Source organism: Lagenorhynchus albirostris, chromosome 13, assembly GCF_949774975.1.
Source record: "Lagenorhynchus albirostris chromosome 13, mLagAlb1.1, whole genome shotgun sequence".
NCBI classification, from domain to species: Eukaryota; Metazoa; Chordata; class Mammalia; order Artiodactyla; family Delphinidae; genus Lagenorhynchus; species Lagenorhynchus albirostris.
Window position 1 is genome coordinate 7,779,284 of NC_083107.1, and position 19,231 is coordinate 7,798,514.

General features: G+C 49.9%; 1 protein-coding gene across 13 annotated transcripts in view; it reads left to right on the forward strand.

The window, feature by feature from the left end:
* Positions 1-19,231, forward strand: part of CRACDL (CRACD like) — a 175,918-nt gene that overhangs the window by 92,483 nt on the left and 64,204 nt on the right. For 11 of the 13 annotated variants that reach the window (XR_009544137.1, XR_009544138.1, XR_009544135.1 and 8 more), the window contains 2 exons: positions 2,078-2,305; positions 6,073-7,651. Coding sequence is in view for 9 of the 13 variants with exons in the window: in XM_060169446.1 (XP_060025429.1) it covers positions 2,078-2,305; positions 6,073-7,651 (1,807 nt within the window). In the remaining 4 variants the exon portion in view is untranslated. Of the gene's footprint in view, positions 1-2,077; positions 2,306-6,072; positions 7,652-9,003; positions 9,519-19,231 lie in introns of those variants that run through there. The other 2 variants (XM_060169455.1, XM_060169453.1) reach the window with 2 other exon arrangements.

A 19,231-nucleotide genomic window follows, 5' to 3' on the forward strand; every position in this document is an offset into this window, starting at 1 on the left:
AAGGTGTCTCCCGTCCAATCGCAGGGGGCCTCCTGAGTCATCAGCTACAACAGTGAGAGCCAAAGCCACAGGCACGGAGGGAGTCGTGGCCAGGTGTCCTGTGGTTTATTTTCAAAATAATCTTTCCTGTTTTATTCCCGTAAGACCCCGATCGCTAAAACCACAGAACTAAAAGAGATTATGTTCACTTAGAACCATTTTTCCTCTCATTTTGGTGATTGTCTTCTCCCCATCGACAGGAATAAGCTTTGTACTTGCACTGGAAAATACAAGGGACTTTACGTTAACAGGGAAAATGCGTTCCTCTGCAGTGGGTGGTCCCCGCGTCAGTGGTGCGCTTGCGAACAGTGTCTTCCTTCCGTTTCCTCCTCTCTTTTGGTGGGGGAGGCTGCTGGGCACGTGCTCCTGTGTGGCCCAGGGTTGTGGGAAAGACCCTGAGCGAGATGCACCCGGGCCCCTGGGAGCCCCTCACTCCTGTGTCTTCTTGTCACCGCTTCCTTCCTGAGGAGGGCATTTACTAAATCATCGTGCGGTGCATAAAAGTATGGTCTCAGGTTAAAATGTAAGCAGCGCACCACCTCACACCCATTCCGATGGCTACTGTTAAAAAGAAAAAAAAGAAAACAGAAAATAACAAGTGTTGGAGAGAGCATGAAGACAGATGTTGGTACCCTGTGCCCTGTTGGTGGGATTGTAAAATGGTGCAGCCACTGTGGAAATCAGTATGCCTCGAAAAATTAAACATAAAATCACCTTATGATCTAGCGATTTCATTTCTGGGTATGGACCCAAAAGAACTGAAAGCAGTTTCTTGCAGAGATATTTGTACACCCACGTTCGTAGCAGCATTACACATAGTAGTTAAAGCGTGAAAGCAGCCCAAGTGTCTTGGGCTGGATGAGTGGACACACAAAGTGTGGTCTATACCCAGAGTGGAATATTACTCAGCCTTGAAGAGGAAGGAAATTCTGACACAGGCTACAAGACGGATGAACCTCAAAGACATTACGCTAAGTGAACTGAGCCAGGCACGAAAGGACGAGTATTGTACGATTCCACTTATACGAGGTACTTAGTCAAGTTCATAGCGACAGAAAGCAGAAGGGTGGGTGCCGTGGCTTGGGGGAGAGGGATCGGGGACTTAGTGTTTAATGGGCATGGAGCTTTAGTTTTACAAGAGGAAAAGTTCTGGAGGTGGTGGGTGGTGTTGGATGCACAATGACATGAATGTATTTAATACCAATGAACTGTACACTTAAACGTGGTTAAGACGCTTAGTAAAAGAAACTGGAAAATAAAACACTTCGGGAAAAAGTGTGAACTTGACACTAATATTGAGCACCATGCTGGAACAGAAAGCTGTGTTTGTTTGCAGGTGGCAGGGTTGTCACTAAAGCCCCGCCCCTCCCAAGGTCTCCCTCTGCACCTTGCTCCCCCGGGTGCGCGGTGGGTGCCTGTCTGCTACTTTATGCTGATAAGTGTCTTTGCAGGAGAACCCGGTGTTACCATCACTCTTCCACGTGACTCCCCCCAACCCCTTCCTCCCAGGCGACACTTTTGCCCTTTGCTGCCTTTCAGTTACTTCCTGCCGAGGTATGAACTAGTAAAATATTTGAGACTTAACAGGGGTAACTTACAGCCAGATTGTCCCAAGAGAAGGCGTGAAGATACAGAACCCCAGAGTGAGCAATGATGGGATGCTGAGAGCAGGGCTTGGCATGGGCTGTGCCCCAGCCTGTGAAATCACACCCTTGAGCCACCCCCCATGGCTTCCAGAGACAGGGCCAAGCCTGACTCCGCCCTTGGAGGAATTGGGCTGGTCGGTGTCATGGGAGAAAGGAGCACTTGTCTGAAGCACCTGTGCAGCTGCCGTGGGTGGGCGAAGGCAGAGTTACTGGCTACAGAGCACCTAGGACTCAGGTTCTTGGAAATGAGTGATGGGCCTGCAGGGTTTGGCTCGACACTTCAAACCCCCAGCCCAGAGATGAGCCCAGTGAAAGGGGAGGTTGATGTGCCGGCTATACTGTTTCCTCGGGGAAGCTGACGGCCTGGCCTGTGTGTTCCTTGTGCCCTGAAGGTCTGTGTGGTTTCCTCGTCCCGGCCACAGTCTCCTGACCAGCTCTTCTCCAGGCAAGTGAGCGACGCCTCCGTCTCCCCCAGGACCTCGGACGGCAGCGTGGCCCCCGTGGCTGATTTCGATTATCCCCCAGAATTCTCCTCCTGCCTGGACAACTCTGCGGCCAAGCACAAGCTCCTGGTCAAACCCCGCAACCAGCGGTGCAGCAAAATGCGGCGTCTGTCCTCGGTAACCGGGCAGGGGCAGGGTGGGCGGTCCCCCCCCGAAGTGCCGAGCTGGTCCAGGGTAACTTCTCAACACCCCACCATCTTGTCTTGAGGGAAGGAGGGAGGGGATGTTGGTCTACGAGCATCTCTTTCTCAGCCCCGTCATTCTCTGTGGCCAGGCGGACCCCACAGCCCGCTTCTCAGCTCCTCTGGGGATGACCACTGGGCAGCGGAGAAGGTGACAACCCTACATGGACCTCGAGCCCCTGGTCCCCCCCCCCCGCGAGGGCTGTGGGACCATGACCATGCCGCAGGAGCTGGGGGTGCTCATGGTTTCAACCTAACTCAGATATGTCCCTCCCGTCCTAAGCACTCATTCATTCGGTCTTCATTCTGCAACGCTTACCAAGAACCTGCTCTGTGCCTTGGGTCCCCTACCTTCCCACTGTCTTCAGTGTGATGTCCACACTGCGGGCCCGGCGCAGCCGGGCCCTGCCCACCTCCTTCCATTCTCACTCAGCACGCTGTGGCCTCCCTTCCGCTTCTGGCACTCACCAAGCTGCCTCCCACCCCAGGCCTTGGGACCAGCTGTGTCCCCTGCTCAGTCCTTGGGGGATGGGTTCCGAGGCCCTCCCCAAAGGGGCTCCCCAGGAACGTCCTGTGGAAAGCAGCCCACCTGCCCATCACCCCGGGCACTTCCTCCACGGCACTGGCTATACACGGATGTGACCTTTGTAAATGGAGGTGCTCACTTGTTTATTGCCAGTCTTCCGTGAGCAGACTGTACTTCTAGCCCTGGGGTGACACTAGTCACAGAGCTGACATTTCGTGGACGTTAGTGGAATGCGTGAATGGATGAACAAACGCGTGAATGACCAAGGGAGAAGCTGAACAGCTAGAATGGACACTGCCTGGGGCGAGGACCTACTTAGCAGCACAGGGGTGGTGCCCCTGTAAGGACAGACCCTCCTTGGTGTGCTGCCCGGGCAGTCATCAGCTCGTCCCTCTGGGAGCTGAGAACTCGCTCGTGCAGTGCTTTGTCTTCACGGGACCAGGGGCTCGAGGTCCATGTAGGGTTGTCACCTTCTCTGCTGCCCAGTGGTGCCTGCGATGCCTCATCCCCAGAGGAGCTGAGAAGCGGGCTGTGGGGTCCGCCTGGCTGCAGAGAATGACGGGGCTGAGAAGGAGATGCTCGTAGACCCAAAATCCCATCTGGTACAGGAAAACGAGCAAACAGAAAACCTTGGCTGTCAAGATTGTGATATTTATTACAAGTTTGAAAAACGTATTCAGGGCTGCATTTGGCTGGACCCGTCTGCCCCCGCCAAAGCAGGGGTTGGGGAAGAGGAACGCACGGAAGGCCAGCTTAGGTTTTGGTTGTCTCAGCATGTTTGTTACCCTGCTGCTCAGAACCGTGCCCCGTCGTGGCTCTGGCGCAGTAGAAGTGGAACGCCCGTAAATGTTTATACTGACATCTCACCACCCCAGCTGGTCCTCATCCCCACCCAGGCAGTGCCAGGAGAGGGAATATTATTAACTCTGTTCTGTCGGGAGCAGCGTGATTAGATGACTAGCCCGAGGTCGCCTGGCTGGCAGAGCTCCCAGCAAGTCCCGGGTGTCAGAAACAGATGCTTCCTCTCCACACCGTGGATGGGAGAGGTGCCCATCGTGCCCGTCCTCTGCCCATAGATGATGTGCATGCTGCCCAGAGACACTTTCTTTCTGGCAAGAGGAGGGTGATGAGCAGGCAGCCATGCTAGAGTCTCCTTCTGGGTGCGGGCTGAGCAGTGGGTCCCCTGCTTCCAGTTCCTCGGGAGGGTCCCAGGGGGTGAAGCTGCTCTGAGGGCCCAGAGCGGGAGGCAAGGTGTGGGTGGCGGAGGTGGAGCGGGTATCCGCATCCTTCCTGCTGTCCTGGCCACAGAGCCCAGGCTCGGGTAGGTGCCGCTTTGTTCCCTGCAGAGCCTCTGCTCAGCATCGGGGGGGGGCACCCTCTGGAGCGCACGCTCCGTGCCAGCCTTCCTTCTGCCTGGCCTCCCACCGTAACCCCTCGGAGCTGCCAGTGGCTCAAGCTGGATGTGCTCAAGCCAGGCCCGCTCCTCAGCTTTGTGTTGACCTAATGTGCGTTCCAGTAGTTTGAAAACATGAGCCACCGTCCTAAAGGGGTTTCCACATCGAGGATTTCCTGTAGTAACAAAAGGCCAGTCACACCTTAGGAACCTGCAGCTTTTGAAAATTCTTCTGGGGATTTCACATCTTCCCCTTTTGGAATCCAGGGGAATAGGGTTGTGCATCTTGGCAAAGCTAGCTTAGGTGTCGTCACAAACATCCCAGTTATGTTGTGTTAGCAAGCAGATGCCAGCTGGAAAATGTTAAAACAACAACAACAACAATAACCGATTGCAAACACTTCTCTGGGTGTTTGCTAAAAAGAAGGAAGGAGGGCACTGCCCTTGTGCAGAAGCCTGGGTGACTCTATAAAGTCTAAAGACAGGTCTGAAATCAGGAACTTTTCAAAAACACCAGCCTCAGTGCCCTCAGCCTTTCGGTCATTTTCACATTTGCTTGTGAATGAATCATGACTACCTTGATCTCCTTTCCTTCCTAAGAGCAAGAACTGACTTTGTGGATGGTGGGGAGGAAGTGGACCAAATCTAGATTCCAGAGACCTTTCGGAAGAAAAATAGCACGAGGCCGTGACTTACTGCTAAGCCAGGCAAAGCCTCCTGTAGGAGTGGGATCAGAGCTAGCTCTGGGGGTGCTAGTGGAGCCCTGGAGGTGTGGGCTGGAGGGCAGCCGGCCAGTCACTCAGGCCCAGAGTCTGGTACGTAAAATGGCAGGGGCTTGGCTTGACCAGAGCAGGGAGTGGGAGAGACCATTTAAAACGGCAGAATAGATTGTCTATTTTATGTATAGTAGTGTGTCTATGTTAATCCCAGCCTCCTAATTTATCCCTCCCCCCACCTGAGAATCTGAAAAAGAATAGATATATGTATAACTAAATCACTTTGCTGTACGCCTGAAACTCACACAACATTGTAAATCAACTATACTCCAGCATAAAATAAAAATTTCAAAAAGACAAAAAAAATAAAATAAAAAACGGCAGAATATAAGACTTCAAATTTAGCTGAAAAGTTTGGGCGTTATCCTGTCAGCTATGGTTTGCTGTTGACCGTGGTGGGATGATAGGAATCATGTTTTAGGCAAACCAGCCTCTGCCTTTGCTATGAGGGTGCATCCCTGCAGAGAGAAGGAATCGGCTGGGGACACTGGCTCTGAGGCAGCACAGGGGGTCAGAGAGGGCAACAGCTTTGCCCCTGGGCCACTAGCTCAGCCTTGGCCAAGGCAGGGACCTCTCTGAGTTCCCAGTTCTCCAGGTGCAAGCAGGAAATAATAATCCTCTCCTCACTGGAGCCAATCAGGGAGTTAGTGAGGTAACCATGTCGAGCACAGAGCATGGCAGACCCGGCCGATGCTAGTCCCCTTCCCTTTGCTTCACTCTGTAGAGCAGTGTCCACTGGTTTCTAGCTTGGCCTTGAGAGCCTCAGGCAACGTTTATTTTAGGGGCATAGCGGCCTCAGTTCTGCTGAAAGCTGAACTTGGGAGGCAAGATTCCAGTAAGGGAGGATTAAGAAAAGACAGCTGTGTGTGAATGACCACTTGAGTGCCAGCTTTAGAGACATTCTGCTTCCCTTAAACCTAATTAAACCTTGAACACGATGGGGAGGCCATAGGCTTCCTAATACTCGTCCTAATGATGCTGTCTTTTGTCCACTTTATTCCTCTTAGAGAGCGCAGTCCGAATCCCTGAGCGATCTGACGTGTACCCCAGAGGAGGAGGAATACGACGAGAAGCCGCTACCCAAAGTCAGCACGGAGGAGAAGCCCAGTTCTGGGCAGCAGGAGGGGGGACAGGACAGAGGCGCTGAGCCTGGGGGGCAGGCGACCATGCTGCCACCTGTGGGGCCCCGTGCGCGGCGGGCGCGCCTGCAGCACTGCCCGGCGTTCACCGCTAGCACCGAGGATGAGAACCCCCCGGGGGAGAACCCCTCCAGCCTTTTGGCCACGCCGGAGGTCATGGAGGTCACAGAGCCCGTGTCGAGCCCACACCCCCGCTCGGAGTCCCCGTCTTGCCCAGAAGGCTCCCCGCACCCTCACCCTAATCCCGACAGCGAAAACCCAAGGGAGGAGCTGTCCCTGGAAACCCGGTGTCCCCCCGGCGGGGACACAGCAGACGAGGTGGTTTGTGCTTCGGGAGACGTCGAGGGTCGATTATCTCCCTGCATCCCCGAGGGGGACACGACCCCTCCCGAGCCCGGACCCATAGCCACCTGGGAGACGACGCCCTCTGGTCCCAACGGGCCAGACCACACCGGTCCGAAGGAGGTGCGACTGACTCTGGACGCTCCGGGTCCCGAGGGCGCAGGGCCAGCAGCCCCGGCCCCCAGCCCGCCGGCCCCCAAGAGCTGCTTGAAGCACAAGGCCTCGGCTGCGACAGCGAACGCGAACCTCGGCGCGGCCCCCTCACCGCCTGCCTCGGAGTCGCCTGCAGAGGCGCCCGCACCCCGATCCCTGGACCAGGAGGCGGCGCCCCCGGAGCCCCCCAGGGCCGAGCGGGAGGGATCCCCCACGGAGAGGGCGGCGGCGCCGGAGCGCAAGATGGAGCGAGGAGGCCGCGAGGCGCGGGCCGCCAAAAAGTTCTCGGTGTCGTCGGGCCGCGAGTGGCCGCGCGCGGGGGGCCGCCTGCTGGAGCCCCGAGGCCCCGCCGTCCGGCTGCCGCTTCTCAGGAGCGGTCCGGCCTGGAAGAGCGAGGCCGCCCTCGAGGACCTCCCGGCGCCCGCCGAGCCCCAGGGCCTGAAGCCCGGTCCTCGGAAGCCGCCCGCCCCGGCCGAGCGCGGCTCTCCGGACGCGGCCACCGCGGACCCCGGCCCAGCCGCCCGGGAGAGGCCCGCGGGCGGGGACGGAAGCCCCTTCCCGGTCAAGCTCCGCTCCACGTCTCTGTCCTTCAAACACAGAGAAGCGCCCTGCCCGGAGGGGAGGGGAATCAAGAGGTACAGCGCGGAGGTCAGGCTGGAGAAAGGAGGGCTGACCTTGCTCTCCAGGAACGACAAGGGTCCGCCCGGGACGGGCCCCGCCGCCCGAGGCGCCAGGTCTCCCAACGAGCCGGGGAAGGCGAAGACCCGGTCCACCGAGCAGCTCAGCTCCAAGCCGCCCCTGCCCAGGAAGCCGCTACTGCAGACCCTCACCCTGCCCCAGCTGCCCGCGCCCCCCGACGCCAGCCCCCGGGACCCCGAGAAGGTAGGGCCGTCCGCCGACCCCAGGAAGGAGAGCCAGGCGGCGGAGAGGAAGTCGCCCCACAGGGCAGCTGGTAAGAGGCCCGCGTGGAGCAGCCTGGGGAGGGTGTTCGCGAAGGGTCAGGGCTGTGGGGAAATCAGGTCAGTGGACGTCCGGCAAGGTATTGATATATAAATGCATTGGGTAAAAACCTTGCCGGGGAACTGGAGGAAAAGTCAAAATTCCTGTTGGTACCACCACCATGTTTGATCAAGAGTTAGGAATAGAGACTGGGGAAGGGAAACAAATATCAAGGTTTTGTGTAAGTTCTGAGAAGTCAGGAAAATGTGGAAACTCGTTTTGCAGCGTCTTCCGAGAGGAGCTGGGCCTCTCAGTGGATCACTCAGACACTTTTTCCTCCAGAAGGGGTATCCCTCCTGGGCAATGTGTGCTCTCATGGGTGGAGGCCCTCCTGGGGCCTCACCTGGTTCTTGGTTATAAATGAAGCATCTGGCTCCACTGTCACTTAGCATCATTCCGACCTTTCCCCCAAAGGAAGAATTTCATCCTGTTTAATAATAATCAGGCTTACAGGGCCCAGCCTCACACAGGAAGAGTCCCCTCTGTTAGAGTTCTGAGTCTTCGTAAAATCTGAGCTCTTCATCAGGTGGGCCTGAACTGTTCCAAAAGGGAGATGGTGTTAAGATTGGGGCAGAATGTAAGAATCTTGTAAAGCAACTGTCTTTTAAAATGAGCAGAGATAAAATAGATGACCTTTCTCTGTCTTTGACATTTGTCACCCTATATAGTGTTTCAGATGGAATCTGTTGGAAATGGGTATTTTCAGTGGAGCTGAAGAATCTCTCGTTGTTGGTTTATTGATGGAAGTCAGTGTACCAAAATGGAACTAGACATGCGAGTCATGCGTGTGTGGGTGTGGGTGTGGGTGGGTGTGTGTGTGGGTGTGATGGGAGCACTAAGGAGAAATTTTCCATGGCAGATTTTATAAAACAACACAACTTTCAGGATATTTTAAGTGGCTGCTCTAAGTTCAGGACTCTGTTTAATCACTGCATTGTGGAACAGAGAGGAAGTAGAACCCAGTTCTCTCAGGGACCCCACACCCTAAAAGGAGGACGAAGCACACACACGAAGACAGGTTTAAAGACGTTCTAGTCTTCTGTGTCTTCTTCCTAGGAAGTTAGTAAAAGTGCAGTGTATAAAGGGCTCTGAATTCTTAAGGCGATACCCAAAGATGCAGGCGATTCCAGGGAGAAGTTTCGGGAAAACGCCCCCAGAAGAGCCTACACGTGCAGCCTTCCTGATCCAGGCCCCTTGGCTCCGCTGCGATTTGCTGTTGCTGCTGCCGCTACATTAGGGTCATCAGTGAGGGAACTTTGGGGGAGGTTCAAGCTGTAGCTGATTATCCACTCTGCAAATTTCCAGGTTATTGAAGCTGTTACAGAGTGATTCAAAAACGCCATTGAAATAGCCAGGGCGGAGGAGGGTGCAGATAAAACCCTGACGTCAGCACCATCCGCCTTCGTGGGCTAGAATTGAAGATGTCTCTCTTGCTGAATGAACAGAACTTAAAGACAGGATACTCAGCTTCACGGTCAGATCTGGAAAAGAAGCTTCAGAGGGCGAAGCTCGACACGTTGATAATTTATAACTTCCTCAGCTTAAGCTGTGAGAGTCAGGCTTTGTTCAATCAACTGGCTGGAATGGTCTGTAGTTAGAGAGCTTCTGTTTTTCCTTTTGATTTGTAAAGTACAATATAATATTTATTAATGGCTTCGCTTAAATAGAAGAGAGTTGTGTTGTCTGACTTAGCACTCCCTAAGCCACAGAAGTAACTGACTCAGATGAATTCTGGAGTGGAAGAATCTAGGTTGCTATAGGGGGCAAGGGTAGTGATTTTCATTTCGATGCAAAGAGAGGAGATAATTCTTACGTTCTCTTGGGAACCGACCCTCCCAGGGTGGATGGTATTTGAGGGACGAGAGGCAGGCAGGCTGGGGCTGCTGTCTGGTGCCCCCTGGGACCGTGGGGTCTGGGGGCTGTCTCCTGCAGGCCAGATCAGAATCTCAGAGCCCCAGGCTCCCAGAGCCCATCAGTGAAGCAGCCTCCACCCCTTCCCCAGACCCTGGGTCTGCTTGTGGTTCAATTCGTTATTATTTCTGCTCTCGCCCTCATGGCTCCCAAATTATAGCAGCTGAAGGCAATTAAATTCGTGTAAAACATACAGATAATAAAACGTTGTAATAACAGTATTACCCAGTTTTCCAGGAAGGCCTAATTATTGCTGTTTATTATCTTGTGGTGGCAGGCACTTTTACCCAGAGCTCCCAGATGGGCTGCCATCTCCCCTGCCCCCCTTCCAGGGCTGCGCACCGTAAAGTTGGGTTATGGAGGTGTCCCAGATGGGCACAGTTCCATCTCCGGGACTCCATCTACTTTGTCCCAGCACTCCTGCTTCTTCCCCCACCTGTCCCCTACACCCTGTCTTCCTTCCTTGAAGACGGAGAAACCCCGGGGGTGTGGGATTCGGGGAGGATAAGATGGTTGTTGGCAATCAACAGAGGAGCCCAGCTTGCTGACCGGGCTGAGCCTCACAGGGCACCTTGGGGGTTCGCTGTGAGCCCAGTGTGTTTGTGCTCGTTGATGCAGAGGAGACCAGTCAGTCTGCGCACTTGCCATAGGAGGTGAATGGCCCTGGGTTATCAGCCCTGTTCACGTGTACAGACAGTCCCCATCCTCCTGTGGGGCCAGTCCGTCCCAGTCTAAATCACCAGTCTGGAAGCAGCTTCCTGCGCTCAGGATTAGAATTGGAACAGGAAAAATGGTGAAATACACAAAACGTACAGAAAAAAGTAGTCGTCCGTAGGTCCACTCTCTGGATGTTATCCCTGTTGGCCTTCCTTCTAGTCTCCTCTGTGTGTGTGTGTGTGTGTGTGTGTGTGTGTGTGTGTGTGTGTTTTATTTTCTAGTGGTAGACACTTAGATATTTTGGAGAGTAGCTAGACAAAGCACTGTTCTCACCAGGGGCCTCATTTGATCACCAGCCCCTGCCTCTAGTCCATGCTCGTTCCCTCCAGACCGGGCTGGTGACAGTGGCACACCAGGTCCTGGAGCCAGTCCTCACTCATTCATGCATATTCGTTCTTCCAACAAACATTCATGTACTCCTGCCATGCACACTGCACTGTGCTGGCCCTAAAAGGTGGTCAGGAAGAGAACGCCAGCCTTGCTGTCCGGGAGCTTAGGGGCCCGGGGCGCCAGGTGGCGGCGACTGTAGGTAGATGCCCATCTTTCTTTGGATGGCAGGGAGATTTTCTGGAGGAAATGAGCTCGAAAAGACTGTCACCGTCTCTAACGACAAAGTTATTTCAGTGTATTCAAGTTCATTTGAGTAGAATACAAGGAGTTTGGTGGGATTTTGTGTTGGTTGTTTTTTTGTTTTTGTATATATATATATATATACAGGTCTTTTATTCTTAAAGAAAAGCAACTTTGTTCACACCTGCCTTTCTTTTTAGCCTTATCCATACCCTCATGGTCCCTTCCTGGCAAGTGTGGTCCACACCCTGGGCCTCCATTTCCCCGCCTTTCCTGTGCTCCTCAGACCGTGTACATCCGCTCATCCTCACTTGCCTCCCAGTGCGATCACTCTCCTCGGCTAGGACACCCCCGTAGCAGAGCCCGTAGTGAAGCCACACCCCCTCAACAGTTGTGCTGGTGGTCCTGCAGGTTCCCTTCCCTCGCCACTCTGCCCCTCAGGTGGTCCCGGTCATAAGAGTGCAGAGCAACGCAGAGGCTGAATCCCGGCTTTCTAGCCAGAGAATCTTGGGGTGTGAAAAACCACAGAAGGGAAACACCTGAGAAGGGTCCTTCACATACAGGTATGAAATCCTGGGCTTGGCCCTGAGATGCACCTGCAGATCAGCACAGAAGAACCTTTGAGAATTTTAACAGGACCAAGTCTCAACATAATACTCAAAATGTCTAGGATACAAACCAAAATTATTCAACCTACAGAGTACCATGAAAACCAAAAGAATTCTCAAAGAAAGAGGCAATCAACAAGCATCAACCCTGAGATGATCCAAAGGTTGGAATTATTAGAAAAAGATGTTAAAGCAACTGTTATACCACGGTTCCAAGATGTAAGGGTGAGCACTCTTGAAACAAATGGGAAGATTCTCTGTAAACAAACAGAAGCTATTTTTAAAAGCCAAAGAGAAATTTTAGAACAGGAAAATATAACAGAAATTAAAAATTCACTGGAAGAGTTCACTAGGAGAATGGAGATGATAGAAGAAAGGGTCAGTGAACTTAAAGATAGATCGATAGAAAACATCCTGAACACAAAGAGAAAAAAAGATTTTTAAAAAAGCCTTGGGGGCCGGAGCAACAATATTAAAATGTCTAACATTCATGTCATAGGAGTCCAAGAGAAGAGGAGAAATAGATTTGAATAGAAAAAAATACCTGAAGAAATAATGACTGAAAACTTCCTACATTTTGGAAAAACAAATTTACAGATCCACGGAGCTCAGGCAAATTACTTTTGCACCCTTGTAAAAAATGTGGCCATATCGTTTGGTTTTTTTTTTTTTTTTTAACATCTTTATTGGGGTATAATTGCTTTACAATGGTGTGTTAGCTTCTGCTTTATAACAAAGCGAATCAGTCATACATAAACATATGTTCCCATATGTCTTCCCTGTTGCGTCTCCCTCCCTCCCACCCTCCCTATCCCACCCCTCCAGGCTGTCACAAAGCACCGAGCCAATATCCCTGTGCCATGCGGCTGCTTCCCACTAGCTATCTACCTTACTACGTTTGTTAGTGTGTATATGCCCATGACTCTCTCTCGCCCTGTCACAGCTCACCCTTCCCCCTCCCCCTAACCTCAAGTCCGTTCTCTAGGAGGTTTGCGTCTTTATTCCTGCTTTACCCCTAGGTTCTTCATGACATTTTTTTTCTTAAATTCCATATATATGTGTTAGCATACGGTATTTGTCTTTTTCTTTCTGACTTACTTCACTCTGTATGACAGACTCTAGGTCTATCCACCTCATTACAAATAGCTCAATTTCGTTTCTTTTTATGGCTGAGTAATATTCCATTGTATATATGTGCCACATCTTCTTTATCCATTCATCTGATGACGGGCACTTAGGTTGTTTCCATCTCTGGGCTATTGTAAATAGAGCTGCAATGAACATTTTGGTACATGACTCTTTTTGAATTTTGGTTTTCTCAGGGTATATGCCCAGTAGTGGGATTGCTGGGTCATATGGTAGTTCTATTTGTAGTTTTATAAGGAACCTCCATACTGTTCTCCATAGTGGCTGAACCAATTCACATTCCCACCAGCAGTGCAAGAGTGTTCCCTTTTCTCCACACCCTCTCCAGCATTTATTGTTTCTCGATTTTTTGATGATGGCCATTCTGACTGGTGTGAGATGATATCTCATTGTAGTTTTGATTTGCATTTCTCTAATGATTAATGATGTTGAGCATTCTTTCATGTGTTTGTTGGCAGTCTGTATATCTTCTTTGGAGAAATGTCTATTTAGGTCTTCTGCCCATTTTTGGATTGGGTTGTTTCTTTTTTTGATATTGAGCTGCATGAGCTGCTTGTAAATTTTGGAGATTAATCCTTTGTCGGTTGCTTCATTTGCAAATATTTTCTCCCATTCTGAGGGTTGTCTTTTGGTCTTGTTTATGGTTTCCTTTGCTGTGCAAAAGCTTTGAAGTTTCATTAGGTCCCATTTGTTTATTTTTGTTTTTATTTCCATTACTCTAGGAGGTGGGTCAGAAAGGATCTTGCTGTGATTTATGTCATAGAGTGTTCTGCCTATGTTTTCCTCTAAGAGTTTGATAGTTTCTGGCCTTACATTTAGGTCTTTAATCCCTTTTGAGCTTATTTTTGTGTATGGTGTTAGGGAGTGATCTAATCTCATACTTTTACATGTACCTGTCCAGTTTTCCCAGCACCACTTATTGAAGAGGCTGTCCTTTCTCCATTGTACATTACTGCCACCTTTATCAAAGATAAGGTGTCCATATGTGCATGGGTTTATCTCTGGGCTTTCTATCCTGTTCCATTGATCTATCTTTCTGTTTTTGTGCCAGTACCATACCGTCTTGATAACTGTAGCTTTGTAGTATAGTCTGAAGTCAGGGAGCCTGATTCCTCCAGTTCCTTCTTTCGTTCTCAAGATTGCTTTGGCTATTCGGGGTCTTTTGTGTTTCCATACAAATTGTGAAATTTTTTGTTCTAGTTCTGTGAAAAATGCCAGTGGTAGTTTGATAGGGATTGCATTGAATCTGTAGATTGCTTTGTGTAGTAGAGTCATTTTCACAATGTTGATTCTTCCAATCCAAGAACATGGTATATCTCTCCATCTATTTGTATCATCTTTAATTTCTTTCATCAGTGTCTTATAATTTTCTGCATACAGGTCTTTTGTCTCCTTAGGTAGGTTTATTCCTAGATATTTTATTCTTTTTGTTGCAATGGTAAATGGGAGTGTTTTCTTGATTTCACTTTCAGATTTTTCATCATTAGTATATAGGAATGCCAGAGATTTCTGTGCATTAATTTTGTATCCTGCCACTTTACCAAATTCATTGATTAGCTCTAGTAGTTTTCTGGTAGCATCTTTAGGATTCTCTATGTATAGTATCATGTCATCTGCAAACAGTGACAGCTTTACTTCTTCTTTTCCGATTTGGATTCCTTTTATTTCCTTTTCTTCTCTGATTGCTGTGGCTAAAACTTCCAAAACAATGTTGAATAATAGTGGTGAAAGTGGGCAACCTTGTCTTCTTCCTGATCTTAGTGGAAATGCTTTCAGTTTTTCACCATTGAGGATGATGTTTGCTGTGGGCTTGTCATATATGGCCTTTATTATGTTGAGGAAATTTCCCTCTATGCCTACTTTCTGCAGGGTTTTTATCATAAATGGGTGTTGAATTTTGTCAAAAGCTTTCTCTGCATCTATTGAGATGATCATATGGTTTTTCTCCTTCAATTTGTTAATATGGTTTATCACATTGATAGATTTGCGTATATTGAAGAATCCTTGCATTCCTGGAATAAACCCCACTTGATCATGGTGTATGATCCTTTTAATGTGCTGTTGGATTCTGTTTGCTAGTATTTTGTTGAGGATTTTTGCATCTATGTTCATCAGTGATATTGGCCTGTAGTTTTCTTTCTTTGTGACATCCTTGTCTGGTTTTGGTATCAAGGTGATGGTGGCCTCGTAGAAGGAGTTTGGGAGTGCATATCGTTTGGTTTTACTTCACCTTTTCAACAAATGGTTGTGGAGCATGTGAACATCCATATGCAAAAACGTGAACTTTGACCAAAGTCTCACATCATATACAGAAATTAACTCAAAGGATTCACTGACTTACAAGTAAAATGAGGGGACTTTCCTGGTGGTCCAGTGGCTAAGACTCTGTGCTTCCAATGCAGGGGGCCTGGGTTCAATCCCTGGTCAGGGAACTAGATCCCACATGCTGCAGCTAAGACCTGGTGCACCCAAATAAATAAACATATTTTTTAAAAGGTAAAATGAAACTATAAAACTTGTAGGAACTTAGGAAAAAGATTTTTGGAGCATAGGACTAGGCAAAGAGTTCTTAGACTTGACATCAAAGCATAATCCATGAAAGGAAAAATTGATGAATTGGACTTAAGAATTTAAAACTTTCACATACCATTGTAAAGCAATTATACTCCAATAAAGATGTTAAAAAAAAAAAAAAAAAAAAAAACTTTTGCTCTGCCAAAGACCCCATTAAGAGGATGAAAAGACAAGCTATGCGTTATGAGAAAATATCTGCAAACCATATATCCAGTGAAGGACTGGTATCTAAAATATATAAAGTATTCTCAAAACTCAACAGTACAAAACCAAAAAATACATTAGAAAATGGGCAAAAGATATGAATAGTTATTTCACCAGAGAGAATATACAGATGGCAGATAAGCACATGAAAGATATTCATCATCATTAACCCTTAGAGAAACACCAATAAAAACCCATAATGAGATACTATCACATTAGTATCTCATTTTAGCCGTGTTAGAATGGCTGAAATTAAAAATGCTGATAATACCATGTGCCCAGGGGGTTGCAGGACAACTGGAATTCTCACTCATTGCTAGTGGAAATGCACAACAGTACAGTCACTTTGTTTTTGTTTTTATTATTATTTATTTATTTATTTGGCTGTGCCAGGTCTTATTGCAGCCAGCAGGCTCCTGAGTTGGGGCATGTGGACTCTTAGTTGCGGCATGCATGTGGGATCTAGTTCCCTGACCGGGGATCAAACCCGGGCCCCCTGCATGGGGAGCGTGGAGTCTCTGCCACTGGACCACCAGGGAAGTCCCTGGTACAGTCACTTTGGAAATTGGCAGCTTCTTGCAAAATTAAAAGTACACTTACCTTATAGCCCACCAATCCCACTTCTAGGTATTTATCCTAGATAAAGGAAAACTTAGGTTAACCGAAAGCCTGAACACAAATGGTTATAGCAGCATTATTCATAATCACCAAAAACTAGACACGACCCAAATATCCCTCAACTGGCCAGTGGATAAACAACCCACACAATGGAATATTAGTCAGCAGTGAAAAGGAATGAACTGTTGACACACACGATAACGGATGGATCTTAAATGCATATACTAAGTGAAAGTAGCCAGTCTCAAAAGATTATCAAGTGTATTATTCCATTTATATGATGCCTGAAAGAGGCAACAATACAGAGACAGAGCAGATCAGCAGGTGTCAGGGTTTGGGAGTAGAGGGTGGGGTCTGACTACAAAGGGGTAGTACCAGGGAATTTTGTGGGGTGTTGACATTGTTCTGCAGCCCATTTGTGATGGTTGTTAGAAGAATCGAAGCATGTGTTCAAACTCATAGAACTGTACGACAGAAAAGATGCATTTCACTACATGCAAATTTTAAAATAATCTTTTAAATGGCACAAAAAATAGGTAGTAGCCTCCTTTTCACCCACCTCTGAACCTCTCTAATCTCTCTCACACACACACACACACACACACACACACACACACACACACACACACACACACACACACACGGAACCACACTAACAGATTCATCCCAGCTCTTTTCCCATGGCCATTGCAGTCGTAGGTACATCAATGTTGATATATAGGCACAGCAATCCTTTCTTAAAAATCACAAAAACGCATGTTGGCTTGCAATTAGATATTTTCAGTCCACAGGAAAGACTGGGCATCTTTTCTGATCAGAATGAGCCACTTGTCCTCATTCTTTTTAAGGGCTACAGAGTGCATGTACCATATTTTATTTAGCCATTCCCCTACTGAAGGGAGTTCCAATTGTTTTGAGGTTTTTCCCTTTTGCTAACAGTGGTGCAGTCACCCTCCTTGTTCGTTTTAGCTGTGTGTGTTCACACAGTTGTTTCTCCAGGCCAGATTCTTTTTTGTCTTCTTCTTTTTTTTCTTTTTTGACTGCGCTCTGCGGCTTATGGGATCTTAGTTCCCCGACCAGGGATTGCACCCCGGCTCTTGGCAGTGAAAGTGTGGAGTCCCAACCACTGGACGGCCAGGGAATTCCATATCTGGCTAGATTCTTAAAAGTGGGTTTTCTGGCTCACAGAGCTTGTGAAGTTTTAATTTAATACACAACTTCAGATGACTCTCCGTAAAGGTCGTACCAGTTTACACTTCTAAGAGCAGAGCAGAGACTATTTGTCCGCCCCCTCATCAGCACTAGGTGTTATCAGTCTATTTTTAATTTCTTTTTTTTTTCAATCTGATGGATGAAGAATGTCAGTCATGTTTTACACATTGGTCAGCAAGTCCTGGTCATCCTAATGTGACATGTCTTTATCCACCTGCACCCAGGCCAGCCCTCAGCAACCTCTAACCTGACACCTGCAGCACCTCCTCCCGCAACTCTCTCCTCACTCTCTCTTCCCAAGTCATGGGTCTAACAGCGGAGCTTTCCTCTTTAAAACGTCCCGATGCCTTCCCATTATATTTAGAATAAAATTCAAAGTCCTGCGTGAGGCATTTAAGGCTTCTTAGATTCTGGCCAAAATCAACATTTCTGCCTTCCCAAGTCCATCTCCCACTCCTTCCCTCCCTCTGATATCTCCAGCCCCACCCCTGCCACCTGGTCCCTGAGAACATCAGGGGCTTTGACCCTCTGCAGTGTCTGTGCCTGGGGGAGGGGCGGGGCTCCTGGCCTGCAGTGGGTGGCCCTCAGCCGTGTGTGTGTGTGTGTGTGTGTGTGTGTGTGTGTGTGTGTGTGTGTGTGTGTGTGTGTGTGTGTGTGTGTGTGTGTGTGTGTGACCAGGTGCTGGGACAAGGCTGGGAAGCAAGCCAGGCAGGTGCTGGGTGGGGAGATTGAAGAGCCTGGGTTTGGAGGCTTGACTCTGAGGTGCACCCCTCAGGGGCTGTGCGATTCGGAGCCAATGAGTTTCTCAACCTCTGTGTCTTAACTTCCTCCTTTGTAAAATGAGGTTAGTAGTAACTCACGGGGCAGCAAGAGCATTTTCACTGCCAACTGTGATACAGTCTCACATGGTACAAGTCATACTTCCCTAAGGAGGTACCGAAACCTCCTCTGGGCGGCGGAGACCAGCGAGCGGGCGTGGACTCTCCTGTCCCGGTTCTGCTGCAGGCACGGCTGCGTAGACGTGAGACCCCAGAGAGAACGTGTGCAGAATACTGTGGGAGCCACGGGCCACCACCACCGCCCTGAGTGTACACAGGGGTCCTAAGAGGGGAGAGGAAGAGAGAGCGTTTGCAGGGGTCACAGCTGCAGTTCTGTGAGTCCTCAGCTCAACAGGGTGGCCCAGGGGAGCCTCCCTCATCCCGAGAGGGCCTCCCACGGGACAGGGCGCAGGGACTCTGGGGACAGGAGCCGGTGTGGGTGGAGGGGAGCTGAGCTAGCCGGGGAGGGTGGGTGGTGGGTGGGAATCTCTCAGAGTCAGTTTGGGACTCTGCCAGACGCACCCAGGACACAGCCCACCTGGACAGTGGCAGGCGCCGGTCACAGGAGAGCTCTGCCTATCCCCCACCCCCTGTGGAAGGACCCGCCCCCCACCCCCAGCTCAGATGCCCTGTATGCGAGGAGGCAGGAGACAACCCTGACTCAGCCCAGAGGTGACGCCGTGTTCTGAAGTGACCGCGGTGAAACTTAGGTCAAAAGACTTGCCCAGAGGCACCTGGCATGTGACCCGGGGGGCTGGGGGGAAGCGGCATTTGGGGCCGTATAGACCATCTTTGCGGCCAGTGTCTTCACTATAATGCTCTGTTGGGGGGGTATCAATGGGGGGTGGCTGTGTGCTCCGGAGGACACGTGGCAGTATCTGGAGACGTGGTCGAATGTCGCAACTACAGTGCGAGGAAGGGAGATACCACCAGCATCTAGTAGGAGGCTAAACGTCCTATGATGCACAGGACAGGCCCCCAGCGCCCCCCAGCAGAGAATTATCCAGCCCCAAGCCTCAGTAGTGCCAGGGGTGAGTAACAGTTCCTTGTTACTCCATGATAAGCAATGATGGGAAGGCATGACATGTGGGAAAGTTGTGGGGTCATTCCCCTTAATATGATACGGTGTGCGATGTAGTGAATGAAGGTTAGGGA